General features: G+C 41.2%; 1 protein-coding gene across 17 annotated transcripts in view; it reads right to left on the bottom strand.

The window, feature by feature from the left end:
* The window catches only part of sipa1l1 (signal-induced proliferation-associated 1 like 1), a 371,020-nt gene that overhangs the window by 37,786 nt on the left and 307,879 nt on the right, over positions 1–25,355 (bottom strand). For 16 of the 17 annotated variants that reach the window (XM_068039580.1, XM_068039575.1, XM_068039579.1 and 13 more), the window contains 5 exons: positions 23,976–24,103; positions 11,607–11,728; positions 8,738–9,207; positions 6,138–6,368; positions 4,720–4,758 (listed from right to left, as the gene is read on the bottom strand). In XM_068039580.1, the coding sequence (XP_067895681.1) occupies positions 4,720–4,758; positions 6,138–6,368; positions 8,738–9,207; positions 11,607–11,728; positions 23,976–24,103 (990 nt within the window). The remainder of the gene's footprint in view (positions 1–4,719; positions 4,759–6,137; positions 6,369–8,737; positions 9,208–11,606; positions 11,729–23,975; positions 24,104–25,355) is intronic. The other variant, XM_068039576.1, reaches the window with a different exon arrangement.

Here is a 25,355-nt window from a genome sequence, read left to right as displayed (position 1 = left end):
GTCTAGTGATCAAAAGTCCATTGTGGGTTGAATGCATCAGGGAATGGCTGCTTTGTCCTTCCAAACACTGTCTGTTAATATGCAAATGTCTTGTCTAGCCATGGCTTATCTGTTTAACAAGTCCTTTCTTCACTCCAGTAACAGTTAAAAATCAATATTCATGAAAAAAGTAATGTGCCTCATTCTTGGCAGGTGGGGGCTTAGCATGACAACACATGATACGGAAAGCAAAAGCACTATTACTCAAGTTAAGAGCAGAAAATATAGCGGCATATTTAGGTACAGCACTATTCGAGCAGTGAGATTTCAATAATCCTTTGTTCCCGTTGATCTTCCCTCCCCAAAAAAAACCCCAAGGACTGAACAGATTACCAGGAATACTTAAAATAGCTGGTTTCCTTCAATGGATGGACTGGTGGAGTTATTTGTTTCCTTCAGGTACACTCATAGCTATGTAGACCAATCCGCAAAGCATTGTGTGGGCATTAGAATGCCATAGTTGCTAATACTGTTTCCACAGCAACTGTTTCTCCCCCTTCTTTTCTTTCCAAAGTCATATGGAGGGAGGCAGACCTCCATGTCACTTCCACACCCTTCTTCTCTTTCTCACAGCAGGATGCAAATTCTCCACAAGAGTGGGCACGACTGCATGCTTGGTTGTGGGCATGGGTAACGGGATTGCACATTGGATACAGGAACACACGCGGGCACAGGTACAGGATCACACGCAGGTAGAGGGGTAACTGTTTCACTTGCTGAAGTTCCATTTCCAAGTTGGTTCACTATGTATCATAGTGCTAAATGCCATTCCAGTCAGACTACCACAAATAACCCCCAGTTCTTTGAGATAGAGCCATGCAGTCTCAGATTGTGCTTCACGGTGTCCTTAAAAATCCATCTGCCAATGATAACTGTGCTTCAGCTCACTGATAGCACACACCTGAAGTCTGTGGTCATCTATTTGAACAACAAAGTTATTAGTATTTTTTTTTATTTTGGTAATGTGGTCTTACTTTTGATATGCATAACGGGATCCGAGTGCACAACCAATGCAGGTCAAGATCACGACTGCATGAAAGACTGAGTTTTTTGTGCAGCCCAATTGCTTATTGACCCCAGTCTTGCTCTTTGTCTGCCAAATGATCAAACTGGCCATTCTGACGCAAGCATGCACTTCTTGATCAACGAGGAGCATTTGAGAGCAAACTTCCCAGACAGACAAGTTTAGTTAATGCGTTCAGTTCAGTATGGCCAATAGTGATAGAATATCAGAAGTCTACAAACATGGCTGCGATGTTCTAATTATATAGCTTCATTAACACAGATAATCTGAAGAAGTGGTGCAGTTCCCCAAGATTTTAAACTATTTTCTACCATATACAAATAATAAGGGAATAAGTAGGAGTGCAGAATTATCGAGCTATCTCCCTCTCATCCATTGCTGAGAAAACTGCCCAGGGCACTTCACAATTGCCAGTCTTGTAGACAGTATACTTCCAGAAATACAGAATGGACTCAGAGCAAAGTGCAGAACAACCAACTTTCCTTTTGCTGCATGTCAAATGCAAGAAAAATGTCAGCTAATAAAACATAAACTTCTATTCAGTCTTTATTGACCTAACCTAACCTCACTGTCACTGTGTAGAAACGCAGCAAGACCTGGACAATATCCAGGCTTGGGCTGATAAGTGGCAAGTAACATTCGCGCCACACAAGTGCCAGGCAATGACCATCTCCAACAAAAGAGAATCTAACCATCTCCCCTTGACATTCAACGGCATTACCATCGCTGAATCCCCCACTATCAATATCCCAGGGGCTACCATTGACCGAAAACTGAACTGGAGTAGCCATATAAATACCGTGGCCCCAAGAGAAGGCCAGAGGCTAGGAATCCTGAGGCGAGTAACTCACCTCCTGACTCCCCAAAGCCTGTCCACCATCTACAAGGCACAAGTCAGGAGTGTGATGGAATACTCTCCACTTGCCTGGATGGGTGCAGCTCCAACAACAGTCAAGAAGCTCGACACCATCCAGGACAAAGCGGCCCGCTTGATTGGCACCCCACCTACAAACATTCACTCCCTCCACCACCGACGCACAGTGGCAGCAGAGTGTACCATCTACAAGATGCACTGCAGCAATGCACCAAGGCTCCTTCGACAGCACCTTCCAAACCCGCGACCTCTACCAACTAGAAGGACAAGGGCAACAAATACATGGGAACACCACCACCTGCAAGTTCCCCTCCAAGTCACACACCACCCTGACTTGGAACTATATCGCCGTTCCTTCACTGTCGCTGGGTCAAAATCCTGGAACTCCCTTCCTAACAGCACTGTGGGTGTACCTACCCCACATGGACTGCAGCGGTTCAAGAAGGCAGCTCACCACCACCTTCTCAAGGGGAATTAGGGATGGGCAATAAATGCTGGCCTGGCCAGCGACGCCCACATCCCGTGAATGAATTTTAAAAAAGCATTTAATATAGGCAGTTATTCAAGATCAGATACTGGCAAAAGAGTTCAAATAGTCACAACTTGGCCTGAACCACTTCTCATAAGCCTTCCTGATTTCCTGAAATCAAATGAGGATCAGCCAATGTGTCGGAATGTGTATATTGCATCTCGTAAAGAAGTATGTCAGGCTCTGCATCATATCTGCCAAAACAACCTCAGTGCCTTTCATTGACAAAATCCACGTGATAGCTGCAGCCTATACAGTTTTATGTCAAGTCACTCCCTCAGCCTCAACATTAATGCTCTCATTATTTGATATCTGTTGGGTAATTAATGCTTTGATCATGTTGCTATACATTTGGGTAACAATCAATAAATGATGTGTGTGTGTTTTTTTTGTTGATGAAGCTGATCTGCAATTTGGGCCAAATCACGCAATGATCAGTCCAATAATTTGAGCCCTAGTGATTTTGAATCTTTTTCTATTTTGTTGCCAAACATGGAAGTCAAAGAAATTTCAACACTTTTGGGTTCCCTTTGGGCACACTCATAGCTATGCAGACAATCCACAAAGAGCAAGACTTCCTTGTGTGGGCATTGGAATGCCATAGTTGCCAATATTGTTTCCACAGCAACTCGCTCTCTCCCTTTTTCCCTTTTCGGAGTCATGTAGAGAGGGGGAGACCTCCACGTCTGCCAATGCCTTCACCTTTGTACCCTCCTTCTGTTTCTCACTCCCATGCTCGAGCCAAACCACAGGATGTAAATTCTCTGCAACAGCAGACATGGCTGCAGGGGCAGGATCGGTTGTGTGCTTGGGTACAGGATCGCACCAGACATGGGAATGCAAGTGATCATGGATGCAACTGCTGCTCTTGCTGCAGTCAAGATGTCTGATACTTTCAAGTTGGCGAAAGGTTGTGTTTTTGATAGAATATTTTCATTGAAGACACTTGCTGAACAAAAGAAGTCCACTGCTTTTTTCAATGCCATATGACAGGATCAATTCATAAATTGAAGTTGCCAGGACAAGTTTACCTGCTTGCAAAATTTTAACAGCAGCAGCAAAATAGAACTGTTTCTTCATCATATTGTCACTAGTCACAATTGATGTATAAGCTCCTTCACAGCAATCACATTTTCCTGAAACTGATCTTGTCTATTAGCTTCACTAATTATGCAATATCCTGGATAACAAGTTTATTACGGATCATAAAACCTTAGTAAACTTTGTCCTTACTGAACAAACTGGTTTCCCTCCATGCAGTAATATCCACACCATTGTGGACCGATTCTTTGGCAATCAACACTGTCCTTTGCTGAAGTCAAGAGGAGTTGGTAGATTGCAGAATGCTCTGATGCTCCATGATGTAAAGGTGAAATATTGCTCCTTTTCAATCTGTCAAATGTCATTATGATTGACCTAATAGTCATAATACTGCTCAGGTTAATTCCATTAGCTAATATTGAAAATACTGATATAACAGATCAGTAGTAACAATGCTAAAGTGCGTTACCCATGACCAGGAGAACTAGGTTTGAACTGTAGTGTAAATTGATACTCAGATTGGATGCCAATTGGAGACCCAGTCAGCAGTTTCTGGAGGGCAGGCAGGCAGAGACAAGAGAGGAAATCATAAATCATGCTGGGCATGATTGACTTAACATTTGCCTAATTTATTTGTTTCTGAATACTAAAACAAATCCTTTTTTTCAAAATGGAAATTTAATCAATTATCTGTTAGTCATCAGTTCTTTAGTTCAAGAGAGCAATTTTACCATAAAATTTGTATTATGCAATCAAACCCATTGTAAAAGACATTAGAGATATAAATTATAAAAATAAATAAAAAATATATAAATAAATAAGTGCCTCTTACACAGGTTTTTGTTTATAATTGTTGATAATAAATTTATTTGCTTGTATTTCATCTCTCACCCAGAATATTGGCGTGTGTGTGCGCGCGTGTGGAAGAAACATGGTATAAAGGTAGATTACTTATGAATTGATTGTAGCTAGATGTTGGTGTTTTTCCAAGGCACCCTATTTACACTTAATTTTAAGCCGCTCCCAGTCGTGTCAAATTCCTTCATGCCATTCGCAATTCACACCATAAAGTCCATGCATCAAACTGGTTACACTGCAATCAACAGATCAAATAAAATCATAGATAGGTCCCAAAAACCAGCAAACACTTTCTGGCATCCCAAAAGTTTGTTCTCATGAGAATACATTTCTTGAAAAAAAGCATTCAACTACCTGACATTCCACCAGAGGTAAAAGGTTGTGGGAAATTTCCTTTTAAAGAGAAAACAAAGAACGAAAATAAAACACTGAAGCATCTAGATTTTTAAAAAACATGTTCAAAAGACTAAGGAGATTTTCAAAATCAACAATATTCAGGCATTGTGATAAACTTTGAATCCAGTAACTGGAAACAGTATTGCATAACATAAAGAATAAAGGGTGGCAGATTTAGTCAGCCTCAACAAATGTACAGCAATCTTTTCTACTTCTCATCCATCAGGGCAACTGTAAACATGAAAAGACTGTCTCTGAGCTGTCTAGTATGTGGCACTGCAAGCCTTATAGTATTGCCAACAAAAACAACGTAGGTGTAAGCACCACAAATTCTGTTAATCTGAGGCAGCAGCAGTTTAGACCCTTGGGTTGGATTTCAGTGCATTACAGTGACAACAAATCAGGAAATTTAAAGCAGAAAGAAAATGCATATGCAAGCATTATTGTCCACACTGGTGCCTTTAAAATAATAAAAAAATATATACTCCAAGAAAATTATTTCTGCCTGTCTGCAGCAGGTCCCCGATTGTCTACATAATTTTAGCTTGTTGCAAGAAAACTTCAGCCTGGCTACCCTTTGGTTAGTTACACTAAATAAGGTACATCTTAAGGCACCAGGGCCAACAACAAAAGCACTATTTCAAGGATTACCATGAAAGATGAGCAGGAGAACAAAGGGGAAGACAAATTCCAGAATGTTATTAACACAAACATTGATGAATAAACTCGGAACAGACATCAATAAAAACCCTAATTACTTTGAGAAAGTTGGACCCTATGATTGGTTGGGGCCAGGAATATGGAAACAGGAGAACTGTCTTTTTTAAATGGATGAGCTGACATGGACCAAATGATCTTCCACTTCTACATTTAATTTGTGATGTTCATGTAGCAAAGTATCCCACTTCCTAGACTTACTTCCCCTTTGAGCAGGATTTGCTAACACTCCGGTGAAACTATTTGGTATCAAACTGTTGGTGCTAATACTTTACATGTACACAGTATATAGAACTCTGTTTTCAGGCATGCATGATTGAATTTATATGGCAATGTTTACTGAGTCATTGAATGTGATTGTAAGAGTAAGTCACACACATTATTAGTAATGACCTTCTTGCTCTTGGAACAAGCGGGACATAGATATAACTTTGGTTTCAGAACACTGACATCTTATACACATACTCATCTGAACCAACCACTCTGCCCCTTTGTTGATACCAGAACTCCTTTCAGGTCAGCAGCAGAAAGATAGATGATACTATCCATGGAGTGGTAGTCTTGTGGTTCATGCATCAAAGTTTAACTTGCTTACACAGTATGGGTTAGGAGAAAGAAAAGAATACTTCAGGGAGTTAGTGGAAGACTTAGAATCTTACTTTCTTGTATCCACAAATCCAACAGAGTTAATCGTAGTCCCTTCTGGCTTTTTCCAGCCTATTAGGTATTTGCTGGTAGCTCCTTGACGAGGGTAAAATGTTCTGGGTCCGGATGCCGAGGATGAGTGGAGTGAAGGCTGTGGCGAAGGAATTGGACGAATCTCGTCATGAGGTGAACTCTTACTACGTGTGAAGACTACTGGACTTATGGAATGTCTTGAACTCAGAGTACTACGGGGAAAAACAAAATAAATTGTTACAAAGAGTATGCAGCTTAAGCCAATAAAGAACTTGCATTTCACTGGATGGCCAATATTTCAGTCCTTTAGTTTGGTCCAACATAAACTTTAGACTGTAATTTTCCTTTTGTTATTTTAATAAAATCAAGTGATAATTTTATGAAAAGTGAGCTGAATTGCATAATTACTGTCATTTATTTTTGCTGACTTGATAGTAATATCGCACTTAAAGGATCTGAATGATATGCAGGGAAAGGTGAAAGCTGTTAGAGGGCAGGAGGTCTCCAACCTCTCTACAGATTTGCTTGGATGGGCAGGGGCATAAAAAAGCTCAATCTTATCATTTTCAGATGTCTAATAACGCTTCCTAAAATAGTCTGGTTAAATATTGTAGGGCATGGAGAAGAATTCTATTTGGTCATCAGACCCTTAGATCTGTATGGGTATAAAGGGAGATGTAATTTTTTTCCACGTATAAATTGGTACAATAATGGTTGTACAACTAATAAATCTTATCTGGGGAAAAGGTGCCCCTTGGCCAAAGAGTTGGGTTTTAAGGAGGGTCTTAAAAAGGAGACAGATGTGGAGAGTCTGAGGAGTTCAGGGAGAGAATTCCAGAGTTTGGGGCCTAGATGCTTAAAGGTACAGCCACCTATGGCAGGGCAGAGAGGTGGAAGGGAGGTGGGAGGGGTATTCAGAAGAGCCAGGGTCCGAGCACTATAAAGTTCTTGTCGGAGATGTAGAACTGCAGGAGATAGGGAGGGGCAAGGCCATAAACGAATATAAACATGCTTATTTAAAATTGAGGTGTTGGGGGATTGTGAGCAACCTGGGCCAGCAAAGACAAGGATAACAGCTAAGTGGGACTCGGTGTGGGATATATAAAGAACACCCCTTCTTGGGGTTCGTTTCCGACAAAATGATCCTGCAGGTTATTAATCTAGCTGCAAAGTATTATTAAAAAAAACAGATTTCTGGCAATGGTGCTAAATTTCTGATGCTGGGTTACTAATGAGAGCTTAGACACATGTAACAATTTCATTTTCACGTTCAGACTCTTAAAAACACGTACCAATCACACAGACATACCCAAAGCAATATGTTTTTACCGAATAGATAACCATTGCAATGTAACCGATATACACATAGAGCTGATTATCATTAAAATATTCATGAAAAACATCCAGCATTGTGCGGTAGGAACCTTTTGACGTCAAAATGCATGCTCGACTTAATCTGCAATATTATAATTGACATTTCGGGATCATGATCTTAAACTATAGCCATCTGTTCACCAGAGCAGGATACCAGATACAGTGGAGTGTCAGCAGTCAATGGGAAGTGTCTTCTGTTTCATTTAAAAGTTTTCAACTACTTACTGCTCTAACTTCATGGGATATTTTTTCTTGGGGGTGGGTGGGGGTGCAAATTTGGTAACCTGTGGAGTTCTTGCAATGGTTTAGTGGATAACATAGCACGGCACAGAGGTATGCAGGTCAGGACGGCTATGCTTCCTTCTTGGCCCCATGATGAGTTAGTTGCTCTCACCCAGACCATAATGAGGTATTCCAGTAACTTCCACATTCCTGGGCTAAGAATGGAGGCAGTTTAAAAAATAGTAACCCTCCCTGGTTGTTGCTCCTGATTGATATCCACAACCCCGAATGCATGTGCTGTGAATAGATGTTCAAAATACAAGAGTTTGTAAAGCATCTTGTCAAGTGCAAATTTCAGTGTTTAAATATGTAAGGGTAAATCTACAATCCCACACTTGGGAAAAAAAAGCAAGGGTCAAAGTTATATTTTCCAATTCAGCACCGCTCTCTGCTGGAAGTGCAGGGTTCCAGCAATAAATTATCCGGTGGTGATCCAGTCGAGCTGAAACACACTTTATCACAATGTGTGATGTGTGGGCATTTTCCACATCCTTAGCTACTGACCTCAGTAGTGCCTTAGTGTGGAGGTACCAAGCAAAGGCCAGACTTTTCCCAAAAAGGAATGATGGAAGGAAAGTTATAGGGAGGCAACTGGCAACACTGGTACAACTCCCAGCCTGGAAGCAGGTTTTCCATTCTCACTACACTAGTACTCCCAGTCATTCAGGGAGCACATCAGCTGCACTCACCCTGGGCTATTCTCTGAAACCTCCCAACTGCTGTCCAGGAAGCAGATTCCGTTGCGCGCTCACACTTTGCAATGGGCTGGGCTAGGCAAGGTGCCCTCAGCCCAGGTTGCTTGAGGAGGTATCACTGAGGCTATATGCACTGCTCTCTCATTCTGGATGGGATGGTGAGATGGCCAAAAAGGGAAATCAGAAGCAACCCATAGTTACTGAGAGGCAAAAAAATACAAATGAATTACCTGGACTGGGAGGAGGTGTCACTGAGGCTGTATGCACTGCTTTCTCGAACTGGTAGATTTGATGTATTGTGTACTAATCCTCCGTAAGACTTGCTTTCTGTGCTCGGTGCTGGTGATAGTGCTCCCCTCCTCTCGTATCCATGAGCTGCCCGATCCCCTAATCGACTGCAATGCATGCTACCATCACTGGAACCAGGCCAAGGAGAAGCCGCCTTCTCCTTTAGTGGCGCAGACCTCAAAGAACTTGTTGGACAAGCTGGGGTTCCCGAAGACAAAACGGTGCTATGACATGGCCCATAAGAGGTTGTGTCGATGCCACTGTCTGCAGATGTACCCTGAATGTAGTTGTATCCATTTAGTTCAGACTCCATACGGTCCCCCGTCTCATACCACTTCTCATCACTATGGGCACTTGAAGCATTGCTGGAAAGTGTGTTGCTGCTTGAGTGACTTGAATATTGAGTATCAGTCTAGGAAGAGAGGTGGGTAGAAGGAAACATTGTTACATGGGGTCTATGCTCTAAACTATTTTAGCTACTGCTCAATAGTAAAACTCAGATCAAAATACTTGTCATTTGAAATTGCTTACAACAAAATTCTTAAAAGCAAAATTTTTAAGTCAGATAAGAAACAGTTAAACTTTTAATTGGTTATTGCACATTTGTTGTAAACATATTATAAATCATAAACCTTCTCTGTGCTTAGGTACAATACCACGAAACCTAGGTCCTATCACAGTGGCATTGCTGACAACAGCCCCAACTTCAGAGACAATTGATTGCAAAGATGAGTTTAACAGTCTCTGGAGGAGTGCAGATCCATCCTAAGTAAATGTTCCTGGACCCTTCCACAGGCAGAAGCCCAGATGGAGCAAATATAAACCCTCCTTTCTGCTTGTACCAGACAGCCTATCAAGTTAATGGCTAAAGGTTGGGAAGGTTTGTTGCTAGATATGAAAAGTGTAAGTTGTGCATGTACATTATTTTCTGTTACAGTTTCAGCTCCACTCTGATACCTGCATTTCACCTGGACTGGCAATGGAAAATTCTAGTGCAGAAGCAACAAATCTCACTGCATAGTTTTGTTCTTAAGTGTAGTAATTTATTGTGAGATGTCATGCTACACCACATCTCCTACCCAATGGGCAGTGTGCTGCATCAAGTGTATGTGCACCAGAGCTGTAACTTAGTTGCATTATTGTGACCAACTGCTCTCCAAAGGAAATGAACTTGTCTTGCCCAATGTAGATTAGCTGTCACAACAGGGATTTCAAGTTCACTTGCCCACAGCAAAATTCAGATGACTGGCAATTTAAAAAACATCTCAAAGATTCATATAGAACAACAGATACAGTTCACATGGGATAGGCTGTCATGGGAAACTAACAAAACTGATCAGCAGAGAATGTGTTTCAGATGTCGAGTGGGTGCTGATGGTAAACACTTCAGTGACCTAAACAGTACATTAATATGTTCAGAGAATATTTCAGTAGTGTATCAAATACACCTCAAATTCAGATTACATTCATAAGTGAATCTTGGTTTCTTAAATGCTTTTGTTTGATATTTCATGTTACTTAGGTATGGAAAAATTAATTATCCAGGTCTCCAAGTACTTTATGGGTGGGGGTGGGGGAAGAAACTATAACTGTAAACAATTTAATAATTTCAAAGTATTTAACCATTTGAAGACTGCACTTCACCAAAATCAAGACTTTCATTTTAGTATCTGAAGATTGTGCCTCATTATCTTGTATATTTCTTCTGCTTTTTTTCTTGGAATCTACTTTCTAAGTTCACAAAACTTTAATATATCCCCTGTTTGAAAATGTAAGTATCTTGAAAGATCTTTTTAGCACTCACTGATTACATTCTTCCAACCATGCACCCCAGGCCACACCCTCCACTCCTCCAAGTTTACTCATCTCTAATTGTTTGTGCTCTGCCTTTGACAGTTGATCAATATGCCCTTGCTTTCTGGAGCACTTTCCACTGACCATTTTGCCTGCCTCCCTCCTTTCTTCCAAGAGGAAAACCACCTCCTTCACTGTGGGTACAGGGCCCCTTTTAAACTTTATCCATCTCCTCCTCAGCATCCTCAGTTCCCCATTATGCCATGCCCTGCAGCAGAATCTGCACTGAGGTTTTTGGCTACCAGAGTTCTTTAACTGGAAACGAATGCTAAGGATTAGGAGTAAAAATGCATCACCGGATCTTTACCCTTTATGCGGAGTGATTTATAGTTAATACAGTACCTAAGGTTCAAGTAGAACAGAAGTTCCACAAAAGCTGTTTAGCAGTTTTCTCTAATGCAACTCATCAACACAGTGGCGCAGTGGTTAGCACCGCAGCCTCACAGCTCCAGGGACCCGGGTTCGTTTCCTGGTACTGCCTGTGTGGAGTTTGCAAGTTCTCCCTGTGTCTGCGTGGGTTTTCTCCGGGTGCTCCGGTTTCCTCCCACAAGCCAAAAGACTTGCAGGTTGATAGGTAAATTGGCCATTATAAATTGTCACTAGTATAGGTCGGTGGTAGGGAAATATAGGAACAGGTGGGGATGTTTGGTAGGAATATGGAATTAGTGTAGGATTAGTATAAATGGGTGGCTGATGTTGGGCACAGACTCGGTGGGCCGAAGGGCCTGTTTCAGTGCTGTATCTCTAATCTAATCTAATCTAACACACCTAATTGAACAAGTCACCTTGAAAATCAGAATTAGGCTTTCAGTAATGCCCTCTCCCAAGTTGCAGGTTAACCACAGAACATGTCAAACACTCAAGATTTTGTTCTGGATATCAAGACCACTAAAAAGTCACTCCTCCTATGCTGGAACAGATGCTGAACAAGTATGTAATGGATTTTAATTTATTTACCTGTCCATGTTTGTTGGGAGAGATGTGGCCTACTACGACCTCCTGTCTCATCAGCCTCCCATTAGGGCTATCTCTAAGTGCAGATGTTACCTTCGATACAGATGGGATGTGCCAGGTTGGTTCTGAAACACATAATTTCAATACTTTTATACAGAACAGAGGAGGATCTTTCCTCTTGTGTTATTTACAAACAGACCAAATATTAATTACAGAGGGTTTCAATTGATTTCACATGAGGTTCAATTTTAAGCCAAAAGAGCCATAACGTCTACTTTGAAATTTATATGGTTCATTTTAAATTCATCTTGGAAACTGATGACGGCTGTGGTCCCATAAACAACTGTAATTGCAATTTCAGATGCAATGAATGGAATGTTTTGAAAATGCATACAGCAGCAGCTTTCTGTGTAGTGTTTGTAAATGCCTGAAGAAGAAATTAGGTCAAAATCGCATCACAGAAAAGAAAAAAGCAACCCTTCAACGTTATCATGCCTACTTTTCCAAAAATACACACACACAATAATATTTCACAATAGAAATTAATGCACATTCTATCAGTACAAGAAGCAATGTGTTGGGAGTTCCACGATACCCACAAGATTGCAAAATAAAATGTGAACAGATAATGAACATAATTTTTTTTTTTCTGGAGACGCAGGAACAACAGGCACCTTTCTGACAGTCCATTCAACGCTTGCTCATCCTCTGTCAGAGGAATCAGAGGAAGTAGATGTGGAAATTTTGCAGCCCAGCCAAGCAGTACTAAGGATCAGACCTATGCCTACCCTATACTTATACTACCAGCAGTGGGATGTGGTTCCTCACCTGCTACTAAATGGGCAAGGGTTGAATGGACTCTTGGAAAGGTGTTTGATGCCAGTTGTTTCTGCGTCTCCATAAAAAAAAAATTCCATCCATTATTCACATTTTATCTTGCAAGCTTGTAGGTATAGTGGAACCCCAACATTGCTTCCTGCAGTGGTAGAATGTGCACTCATTTCTATTGCGAAATATTATGTGTGGAAAGTTTTGAAGTAGGCATAAGGTTGAAAAATTGCTTTGTCGTGCTTTTCTGAGATGTGAGTGTTTGAGCTAATTTCCCATTCTGGAATTTACAAACACAACATGGAAAGATGCTGCTGTATGCATTTTCCAAAGAATACATTAATTATGACATCTGAAATTGCAATTACAGTTGTTTGTAGGACCACAACTGTCATCAGTTTCCAAGAAAAATTTAAAATGAACTGTATAACTTTCAAAGTATACATTATGGGTCTTCCATGTTCCATTTTAAGCCAGTGTGAAGTCAGTTGAAAACCTCTACAAATAATCAACAGACCAGAGTTGTCAATGTAGCTCAGTGCAAGTATCTGCATATTGTCTGAGAATTGAAACATACCCTGGCTTCATTTCAAAAAGAACTTCAAGTTGTTTTTTTAGAAAGACTTAATTTGCAAAAAAGTTAAAAGTTTGCAGCATATTGCAGCTTTATAAAGCACACACATCACATTCACCCCGAAGCCACCTTAGCATTATATCTTTATATGGGTCTATTTACTTACTGATATCAAATGCAGAAACTAAGAATAAAAGACTGCTTACTGTGACATTTAAAGGGAATTCAGTATGTGATGGAGCAATACATTGACATACATTTTAAAATATAGGCTACAATACAAGTATTTACAATGTACTAATCTGCTCTTCTCAGCAGTTTCTGTTTTTATTTCAGATTTTTCTGTCAGTCTGGGTTGCACTGTTTTTTCCATAGAATTCTGGTCTTCAACACATTGTTCTGAAGTAAACACATTAAATAAAATATGTTTCTTCAATGGTTTAGTAAAGTGCCATCAGCTGATTTTATTGACCTCTTGCGACACAAAAAAACTCAATTAAAAATGCTTTCTAAATATATTTTACAGCTGCAGACTAACAGAGCACCCAATTGCACCAACAGGGGACAGATGAGATTCAATGTACAGAAATGCAAAGTTCTTCACATGGGGACAAAACATCCCAAAAGGGACTATTACTTAAATGGAAAGAATGGACCACAAGATATCTGGCATAGTCCAGACTGACAACAAATTGAAGCTATTGTAGCAATGCTTGGGGACTGAGAGTGAAGCAAATCAGGTGTCAGGATGCATTATTAGGTCAATATTCAGCCAAAATAGTGAAGCAGTCAGCATCAAAAAAACTCAAAAATAGATCCAGGGAAAAGCTCTCTCAATCAAGCCCAATTATGTGCCTTAACCCCAACCTCAAACAGCACCAGCAAATCTACCGGACCAACACGTGCACCTTACAAAAATATCATCCAGTTCTACATTTATTAAAAAAAAATGTTATCGTAAGAATAATCTTAGAGAGCATCATCCCTAAACATGGAATGTAACGGATAGATTAATCAAACCCTGAGACTGCAGAATTACCCTGTGTGTTATCCAAACAGAGGCCATCACTGGGCTCAGTGCAGGATGCATAATGTTTTGGGATTTAGTACTTGTCCATGTCTTTTGCTTTATCATTGCTGTGAAACTTTTTAAAATTCATTTATGGAATGTAATCACTGGCAAGACCAGCATTTGTTGTCTGCCCATCCCTAGCTGCCTTGAGAAGGTGGTGGTGAGCTGCCTTTTTGAACCACTACAGTCCATGTGGTGTAGGTACAATGCTGTTATAGGAAGGGAGTTCTAAGTTTTGACCCAATGACAGGTTTTAATGGTGAATTCTGTAACATTTAATAATCTCAACAAATTTAAAAATATCCACCCAATGCTGAAAGCACCAGTTCTATTCGAATCATAACATTATTGCATATTGTTCTCAAATATTCTAACACTCAGTCAGTGAATTAATATGAGTCTTATTCTACGTGGGATAATATTTTAGATGGTTCATTTCCAATTTGTACCATCAAGGGGAGGTGCCAAACAGCCATTGCTTCACCCCTGTACCAGGTCTTAATCAATAGCTTTCTTAATGGCAAACTTAGGGCTGTTTTTCTAGTGGTACATGCAATGTTCATCGCAGGAGAGCTAATTGGGAGAAAGTAAGCACACCCCACACTCTTTACCTTTTTTTTTGTTACAAGTGTCAGTTTTTTTTTTTAGGAACTGGTACGACAGAAAGAAAATATGAAACACCAGAGCCATAAAGGAAACAAAACTGCAAATGCTGGATGTAGACCCTTCGCCAAATCAGATATGAAGCATCAAAATGCTTCAGTGCGTCTTGAGTTCAAACCATTGGGGCCTCCTGTAGGCATCTGATTTGCTAACCATAAAGATGCATATTTAGAAACCACATTGCAAGGCTCATAATCCACAAATACAGACTGGGATTTGAAGACGAGAGCTAAATCCAATGCATTTAATTACAAAACATTGCTACACAGCAGTGTAACAGGTCAGATGGTTAAAACAGAAATGTTTTTTTCTTTTACAAAAAAAGAAAGCAAACACAGACTTTGCTAGATTTCCGTGTCAGCAGTACAAGCTAACTGATGACACTGTTGACTTTGCCCAAGTTCACTGATGTTGAGACCAGTTTAAACAATAAACTTGCGTCATTAGTTCCTGGGTGTTGCAGGAGCTACTTTGATGGCCGTGGATACGCAGCAGGGGGATGGGAGGTTTTACATCCATTATTGTCATCACAATTACCATGAATCTTCAGAGCTAAACTATATCCTGTCGAACACACTGCAATTTGATGTACATGATAATGACAGGCTTTTGCAGACGGAACAGATGGTGGGTCAGGGAAGAGAAAAGAGAAAGAGAAAGAGAAAAAGAGAACACGAGAACGCTGCATGTAACCAGAAACTCATTTAATATGGAAACGAGGACAAGGGCTTTTTGGCAACAAGAGAGCTTTCAAATATTTGGAAATAGTTCAGACTGCTGGTGTGCTTTAGCACTCAGTGCTGTGCAGTTAGATAAAACCTCAACCAATGGCTTAACCTTCCATGCTAAGAAATCACTCAAAACAAAATCACTGCACAGACTGCAAGATGTTCATCAAAACACTTCAACTTAAATATAAAGCTTGATGGCAAATAGTCTTTTCAAAGAGGATCATGTTATTATTGGCCACTGAGAAATGGATCAATTAAAATTAATCTTATCTTCACTTGCAATGAGTTCGTTTTTCTTAAACAAAAGGCTGCATTTCTCAAAGGTAGCACAGATACACAAGTAGTGAGCACGTTACATTCTTACCATTTCAATGACCACATCTAGGACATCTACATTGTCTCCTATTCTTCTCACCCTTAAAATTACCTGGCCTTGGCCTTCAATCTGGGTCTCTCACTAGCAATTGGCAGGGATATAGAGTCATAGAGTGATGGAGAGATACAGCACTGAAACAGGCCCTTCGGCCCACCATGTCTGTGCCGACCAACAACCACCCATTTATACTAATCCTACATTAATCCCATATTCCCTACCATATTCCCACCATTCCCCTACTACCTATCTACACGAGGGGCAATTTACAATGGCCAAATTACCTATCAACCTGCAAGTCTTTGGCTGTGGGAGGAAATCGGAGCACCCAGCGGAAACCTACGCGGTCACAGGGAGAACTTGCAAACTCCGCACAGGCAGTACCCAGAACCGAACCCGGGTCGCTGGAGCTGTGAGGCTGCAATGCTAACCACTGCGCTACCATGCCGTCCCCGGATATGTTTTCTGTTGTTGCACAATATCCTGCAAATTTCAACAACTACATCTTATAACATGATTTATTGCTTGTGCACTGAATATTTGTAAAAATAAGTTCTCCAAGGCAGTGAAAAATGCCTTTTCTGAGTGCACCCATAACAAATGGGCAAATTATTCTGGTTAGAATGGCTAATGTATGATTATAAACAGCATCAAAATATCTTTAACCCAAATATTAATGACCAGAGAAATACAGGGACAGAATGATTGAACACTTGGACAAGTCGGCACTGATCAGGGGACGTCATCATCAATTATTGATTGGTAGGTCATGTCAGACTAACAAGTTGAACATTTTGTTCATTAACATGGTGGATAAGAGTGTCCATCAATGTTTTTGATATAGACTTTCAGAAGACAATTGAAAAGGTCCTACACAACAGATTATTAGCAAATACAAAAGTGCACAGAACGGGAGGTTACTTTGGGGCATTGGTTGGCAATTGTCTGGGAGCTAAGAAACAGAAAAGAGTAGGGATTAAGAGAACATTTTCTGATCGGCAGGGTATGACAAGTGGTGTTCCCAGGGATCTGTACTGAGGGTGTCAGAGCTTTACACTATGTAAAAATTAATGACTTGGATGAAGGAATAGAGGCCTGCATATCCAAGTTTGCAGATGGCATCAAGTTAGGAGGCATTATAAGACATCCAAGAAAGACAAATTGGAATATTTTCTCAATGGAGAGAGATTAGGAGCTGTGAAAGAGCAAGGGGATTTGGGCATCCATGAACATAAATCACTCAAAGCAAGTGCACAGGTACAAAAATAATTAAAAAGGCTAATAGAATATTGGTCTTTATCTCAGGGGTGCTGGAATACAAAAAAGTGAAGTGATGCTTCAGTTGTACAGAATCTTACCTGGAGTACTACTACATTCAGTTTTCAGCACCAAACTTCAAGAAGGATATACTGGTCTTAGGAGGGGGTACAATGCAGAATTACCAGAATGGTACTGAGGCTTAAAAGGTTATATTACAAGGACAAGTTCAGAAAGCTGACGGGTGATCTAATCAAGGTGTTTAAAATGATAAAGGGAATTAATAAGTGGATACAGATGAACTCCTCACCCAGAGAATCTAGAAGCCATGTATGCACCAGGCCATTTAGGAATGAAATTCTGAAATCAGGAAGCATTTCTTCACACAAAAGATAATGGAAATTTGGAACCCTATTCCTCAGAAGGCAGTGAATACTGGATCAATTTGCATTTCTAAACTTGAGATTGATATTTTTGGTATGATGTCAAGGTATCAAAGCAAAGGTGGGCTAAGTGGTGTTGAGGTACAGATTAGTCATGATGGCTGAACCGGTTTTGAGTGGCTGAATGGTCTAATCTTGTTTCTATATTCCTACAAATACTTCAGAACAGAGGCATTATACTGGACCTAGCCATTTTCCCACTGCAAACATAGCTAACTGTCCACCTATTACAGTTAACCTTTCAGTCCCTAATCACACTAATCAACAAACCATAACAACTTGCATTTCTACAGTTGCCTTAATGTGGTAAAACGTCCCAAAGCGCTTCACAGGTAGAAAACAAAATATGACCGAGCCACATAAGGAGACTTTAGGTCAGATGATCAAAAGCTTAGTCAAAGAGCTAGGTTTTAAAGATTGTCCTAAAGGAGGAAAGTGCGAGGTAGAGAGGTGTAGGGAGGGTACTCCAGAGCTTGGGGCCTAGGCGAATGAAGGCACAGCCACCAATGGCTTGGGTGAGGGAACCAAATGTAACATTTCCAAGTTTGCAGGCAACACAAAGCTGGGGGGAAGTGAGCTGTGAGAAGGATGCAAAGAGGCTCCAATGTGATTTGGACAAGTTGGGTGAGTGGGCAAATGCATGGCAGATGCAGTATAGCATGGATAAATGTGAGGTTATCCCCTTTGGTTGTAAGAACAGAAAGACAGATTATCTGAATGGTGATAGATTGGGAAAGGGGGAGGTGCAACGAGACCTGGGTGTCCTTGCACACCAGTTGCTGAAAGCAAGCATTCAGGTGCAGCAAAAAGTTAGGAAGTCGAATGGTACGTTGGCCTTCATTGCAAGAAGATTAGTATACAGGAGCAAGGATGTCTTACTGCAGTTATACAGGGCCTTGGTGAGACCACATCTGGAGTACTGTGTGCAGTTTTGGTCTCCTTATCTGAGGAAGGATGTTCTTGCCATGGAGGGAGTGCAAAGAAGATTCACTAGGCTGATTCCTGGGATGGCAGGATTGATGTATGAGGAGAGATTGGGTCAACTAGGCCTATATTCACTAGAGTTTAGAAGAAAAAGAGGGGATCTCATAGAAACCCATAAAATTCCAACAGGACTAGACAGGCTAGATGCAGGGAGGATGTTCCCGATGGCTGGAGAGTCCAGAACCAGGGGTCACAGTGTCAGGATACGGGGTATGCCATTTAGAACAGAGATGAGGAGAAATTTCTTCATTCAGAGGGTGGTGAATCTGTGGAATTCTCTGCCACAGAAGGCAGTGGAGGCCAAGTCATTAAATATATTCAAGAAGGAGATACATATATTTCTTAATGCCAAAGGGATCAAAGAGAAAGGGGAGAAAGCAGGAACAGGGTACTGAATTAGACGATCAGCCATGATCTTTTTTGAATGGTGGAGCAGGTCTGAAGGGCCGAAGGGCCTACTCCTGCTCCTATTTTCTATGGTAGGGCAATTAAAATCAGGGATGCTCAAGAAGCCACAATTAGAGCAGCACAAATATCTTGGAGGGTAGTGGGGCTGGAGGTGATTACAGAGATAGTGAGGGTGAGGCCATGGTAGGATTTGAAAGTAAGTATGAGAATTTTAAAAATCAAGCCAATGCTTGACCCGCAGCGAATGTAGGTCAGCGAGCACAGGGGTGATAGGTGAATGGGACTTGGTGTGAGTTAAGATACAGACAGCAGAGTTTTGGATGACCTCAAGTTTACGGAAGGTAGAATGAGATACTGCAGCCAGGGGCATGTTGGAATAGTCAAGACCAGGAACCAAAGTAGGTCTGCATGTACAGAGATTGCGGGTGAATTAGGATATGGGGAGCAGAGTTTTGGATGGGCTCACGATTACATAGGATGGAAAATGGGAGGCCAGCCAGGCCCGGAGAGCATTGGAATAGTCAAGCCTGGAGGTAACAAAGGCACGAATAGGGGTTACAGCAGCCGATGAGGGGCAGAGTCGGGTGATATTATAGGGGTGGAAGTAGGGTGTGTGTTGATGGAGAGGATATGTAGTCCAAAGCTCATCTCTGGGTCAGTTCAAGACAATTGACAAATAGAGGGATGCAGTGATTGGATAGGGAACAGAGTTTGTAGCTGGGACTGAAGACAATCATTCTCTTCCAAACATTTAGTTGGTGGAAAGTTCTGCTTTCCCAGTACTGGGTGTCGGACAAGTAGCTTGACAAATCAGAGACAGCTGCTGGTGGGGGGTGGGGGGGGATCAGGAGAGGTGGCGGTGAGGTTGAGCTGGGTGTCGTCACCATTCATTTTTTTTTCTCAAAAATATACTTTGTTCATAAAAATCTAAGAAAAAATACATTACAAAATAGTTCACAACCATTCCATTTTACATGCCATGTACATTTTACAGCAAAACCATATTTGGTGTATCCAGCCCGAGGGGTTTTCCATGGGTCCAGCCCATCAGTTCGCTATGCCGGGAGGACCTTACACAGTGGTCTTTCCCCATTGAGCCTTTGCAGCGGTTGCCCCAAGCTTTAGTGCATTCCTCAGCACAGAGTCCTGGACCTTGGAATGTGCCAGTTTGCAACACTCAGCCGTGGACAACTCTTTGCGCTGGAAGACCAGCAGGTTTCGGGCAGACCAAAGAGCATCTTTCACTGAATTGATGGCCCTCCAGCAGCAGTTGATGTTTATCTCGATGTGCGTCCCTGGGAACAGCCCGTAGAGCACAGACTCCTGTGCTACAGAGCTGCTTGGGATGAACCTCGACAAAAATCACTGCATCTCTTTCCACACCAGCTTTGCAAAAGCACACCCCAGAAGAAGGTGGGCAACAGTCTCTTCCCCACCACCACCACCTCGAGGGCAGCGTGCAGAGAGGGTGAGATTCCGGGCATGCAGGAAAGCTCTGATGGGGAGGGCCCTTCTCACCAGCCAAGCTATGTCTTGGTGCTTGTTTGAGAGTTCTGGTGATGAGGCACTCTGCCAAATGACTCTTGCAGTCTACTCAGGGAACCATCCGACAGGATCCACCATCTCCTTTTCCCGTAGGGCCTTGAGGACTTTCCGTGCAGACCACTGCCTGATGGATTGGTGGTCAAAGGTGTTTTTCTGCACAAACTTTTCCACGAAGGATAGGTAGTACGGCACGGTCCAACAGGATGGAGCGTTCCGCGGCAATGCGACCAGACCCATCCTTCACAACACCGGGGACAGACAGAAACCTCAGCACGTAGTGACACTTGGTGTTTGCGTACTGGGACTCTATGCACAGCTTGATGCAGCCGCACACGAAGGTGGTCATTAGGAGGAGGGCAACGTTGGGTACGTTTTTTCCGTCCTTATCCAGAGGTTTGAACATCGCGTCCCTCTGGACCTGGTCCATTTTGCATCTCCAGATAAAGTGGAAAATGGCTCGGGTGACCGTCACGGCGCAGGAGTGGGGTATGGGTCAGACCTGCGCCACACACACCTTGCACCTGAACACCAGGTTCTTACCCACATTGGAGACAGAACGCTGCTCCCATATGCTCAGTTTATGATGTACCATAGCTAATCGCTCCTTCCAAGTTTTGGCGCATTTATGTGGAATATGACGTGCTTTCAGATGAATTTGGTTGGATTCTCATTGCAGCTTTCAAAATTTCTGACTTCAGTTGCCCCACTTTACTGTGAGAGTGATATCCATTAACTTGCACTGGTGAAGTTCCTTTGATGGAAAAAGTTTCTCTGTTTTCTGTTTGGTTTAAAATTCAGGGAAAAAAAACTTGTTTCTGTTTTGGAATTGGGCTACAATTGCTTCCTCCTTTGCATCTTTGCACCTGCCCACCAATTAAATAAGTAGAGTCTTTGCTTACTGAAGACAGTTGTGAGTGGAGGCTATACCACGGTCAAAGAAATGACAAGCAGATGGTTATTGCTGATTGCGTAGGTGATATGCAATTAGTCAAGTGATCTTCCTCTTCTGTGCAGCATCCCCCTGGTTGTAATTAGCAGGTGAGAAACTGCTAACAGCAGCAACATCCTATCTAGGATGTTAATGCACTTCATGCTCATCCTACTACCCTGTAGAACCATGGTAGGTGTTGCTTAGAGTCTTGTTTAACTCTCCAGCACTCAGTGACCTTAAAAAATACTTCCATCTGTACAGTACTTTGTTACACTGCAACGTTTCCAAGTGTTTTACACAATGAATTGTCTTGTAGCTTGAAACCAATTCTAAAATGGACACTTTGACAAGGTTAGATGCAGGAACTTTTTCTGGCAAATATTATTCATGAAAAAAGAAACACTGGCAATTATATGTGCATCTCTCATTAATAGATTTTAATGTCAACGACTCAAATGGTGTGCAATGCATAACGTATGAATGAAGGCGTCCAGTTTGGAGGGCAATCTGTGGAAATGTGGTATGCCACAATGTGGGTTATATTGTTTCTTGTTGGAAGTCACTGAGGTTGAATGTTGTGGTTGCAGCTGGGATGCAGACAAACACTGGGTGAAAGTTGAAGGAAAGGAACAGAGTTCAGAAAGAAACCAAAACTTGACAGAAATCAAAGAGCAAGGCAGCAGTGGAGCAAGTAGGACAAAACTGCAGAACATAAAGAAAATCAAAATCAGTACAAGAGTGCCAGTGAATTGGAATTTGATCAGATAGCAAAAAGCAAACTGGAAGGAGGAGCTGCTTGATCCAAATGAAAAGGAAATGTGAAATATTCTACTACTTTCTATTCTCCCTTCCTTTGGCAATGGTGATTTTCTGGGTAGACTTTTGAATCCTTGGACTGTGAAGTGATGAGGCATGGGAATCTGCTGTATAAAAATTGCCTTGTGTGAGAAAGCATGCTCACATTTATATTCAACTTTTTTTTTACCCAAAATTCCAGGAGCCTAAATAGATGGAAAAGTCATAACAGGGAACTAATGAACACACGACAAAGAGGCTCTTCACAAGCAGAATAAACTAGTATTCCAATTGGGATTTTTTTTAGGTTGAAATACAGGTCTTAATTTAATTGCAGTACTATGACATTTTGCAGGTGAGCACAAAAGTTTGGGCTGGAAATGACACACATGGACTGAGTTGCCTATCTAGCTTTTTATCACTAAATTCCCTTCTGTTGTTCCTAATGCAGTAATTCACAGAAACCTTCAAAATGCGACAAAGCATTAAATTCACAGGGCAGCTTTGAGCTTAAATATTATTCCTTGGTGGAAATTAGACATAGATCTGTAACTTCATCACAGCGCTGTTTTTTTAAAAAAAAACACATTTAAATCTGCGTGGGAAAATAAAAGCTGTGCTTTATGTCTTTACAGCAGTAGAAGTAAACCAGGTTACACGTTATCACAATATTTGACAAAAAAATTCTACTGCGTGCAAAATGACTAGAACTATTTGATTAAACATTTGAAAGGGCCGATAGCTGAAACAGTAGCCTATCTTTATCCTAAGATGCTGACAAACCTGTTACACATTTTCAACCATTTGACTTTTTTTTTTAAAAAAGAGTTTTAGGCTTTGCACTTTGTTTCTATTTATCTCTACTCTTTGATTTACGACTTCCCATCTATGGATGCCAGCCTTGAGGGAACTCTGCTCATTTATTCTTTGTGACTTTCAGTTACCTATTTTCTCCTGTTCATTCCCTGCCTGCACATTTGCAACCCCCCCCCACCCCCAAAAAAAAAATCTCTTCTCAGCTTCTATAATTGAAATGTTACCCTTTTCTCTTTCCTGATATGCCTGCTGTGTATTTCTAACATTTTCTGTTTTTCACACACCAGCTGTTAAATAAATTGTCACTGAATATACAACTGTCTTGGAAAATATGGGATGAGACATGCAAAAGTAAAAATCTTAAACAAATGTTCTAGTTTCTCTGTGTTTTGGTACTACCACTTGGGAGACTCAGCAGTTTCATGTTCTTACTTCTCTGCTTGCCCTTTTCCTGGCAGTGGGTGACAAATTGTCTGTGGTTGATAGTGAGGAAGCAAGCTGTAAACTGCAGGAAGATATCAATGGACTGGTCAGGTGGGTGGATAAGTGGCAAATGGAATTCAATCCCAAGAAGTGTGAGGTAATGCATTTAGGGAGGGCAAACAAGGCAAGGGACATGATAGGCCAAAAGGCCTTCTCCTCCGCTGTAGATTAGTATGATTCTATGAAATGAGAGACTGTTCAGAGCCTCTCTATATTGCATTTGCCATTGTAGTTGAACCAGAACAATTCTAAAACCAGCTATGCTAAGGATACAATGATGATTAAAGTTAGCCTGGAATGAAACTAAAGGGACCTGTGCTTTCATTTGAGAAAATTAATATGATTATAGTTAGAAGAATTACTTATATATTGCAAGCACCAACTTAATTTGGAATAATAACAATAATACTGCTGAATCAATAAGTCATCCAAGTTTATATAAAGCCAGATACCACAGCACCATACTAACCGGTTGTAGTTTTCTCCAAGTTGCTTTCCTCACTCCTCTGCCAGATAGGTGTAGATTTACCACTCCCGCCACCCTCATTAAAGCTCAGACGATCAACTGATCCAGGAGACCGCCGATTAATACCAAATCTGACAATTGAAATTAAAAAGTCAACAGAATTATTACTTACTGAACAAAACAATAAGCAAACAGATTCAAATTAATGAAGCAGACTATTTTTTGGACTGGTCAAAAAAAGCTGAACTTCCATCAGCATTTTTTGAGAAGCATATAAAATGGCCCAATTTTATTTCACAGATTAAATTTCTGAGACAACAGTTTTAACACCAGAATCATTTCTGTATCGACAAGGTTTGCTATGCAAGTTCATGTGACTAAGACTGAAGTCTGAAGGGCAGTTAAGCAGCATAGGTACCATCTCTCCACTGCACTCATCTCAATACAAACAACGCTACTGTGGATATGTTGAGTGGAAGAAATCAGTCAGCTGCTCAATTGATCTCAGTGCCCCTGGGGTGAGGAAGAACCATGGCCAGGGTCCTGCTCCCAATCTAGCTATGTGCTGGAAGTAGGTGTGGACAGGATTAAGCTTGGTTAAGATAATCCCCTTGTGGTCAGGTAGTCTGTGACACTCACTGTCAAGTCTCACACATGAATCATGCCCACATGGGCAAGGAATGAAAGACTGCCAAACTTGGCACCGGTGGAACTGTATCCTACAAAAGGCAACAATGATCTCAGAAGCAAGGTGAGGAATTTGACTGGGAGAGAAGACTTTTTTTTAATCCCTGGTGCCAGATTAAGCATTTCTATACAAAATGAATGTGAGCCAACTGATGAGAGGAAAGTAGTTTGATCGAACTGGGTAGATCACTGGACTAGTACACAGTCTGTGGTATTTGGTTCATATTCAATCAAGAGATTACTGACATCTTTTATGAAATTAGTTGGTTAGATGCAACCAAGACCCTATTGGTGCTGGTCCCGAACGTCAGCATAAATTAGCAATGTTGCTCAGAGAGGCCACACTTAAGGCAGATATGGGAAATTGAAATGCCACAATGGTTAGTGACAATCCCACAAATTATTGAGGTAGCAAATTACCATTAACAGTTCCCAGCAATTCCATTTGTAAAAGGGCAATAGAGGCTAAAAAAAATTAAACCTTCTTGAATTTTCACCAAACTCAACAAAGTAAGCTAGTCAGGCAAAACGCTATCATCTATGCAAACAAACGTAATTTTCAGATGCTTCTGACCATGTTTTACCCCTGTCCTTCATTTGATGAAATTAATTTAATTATGACGAGTGCTTTACATTAAACATTTTCAAATTATTGAAGTGCCAAGCTCAATATAGGTGTCCCATCCAGCTTTCCTT

The sequence above is a fragment of the Heterodontus francisci genome, chromosome 9 (genome assembly GCF_036365525.1).
Source record: "Heterodontus francisci isolate sHetFra1 chromosome 9, sHetFra1.hap1, whole genome shotgun sequence".
NCBI lineage: Eukaryota > Metazoa > Chordata > Chondrichthyes > Heterodontiformes > Heterodontidae > Heterodontus > Heterodontus francisci.
This window is presented reverse-complemented; position numbering and strand designations above follow the sequence as displayed.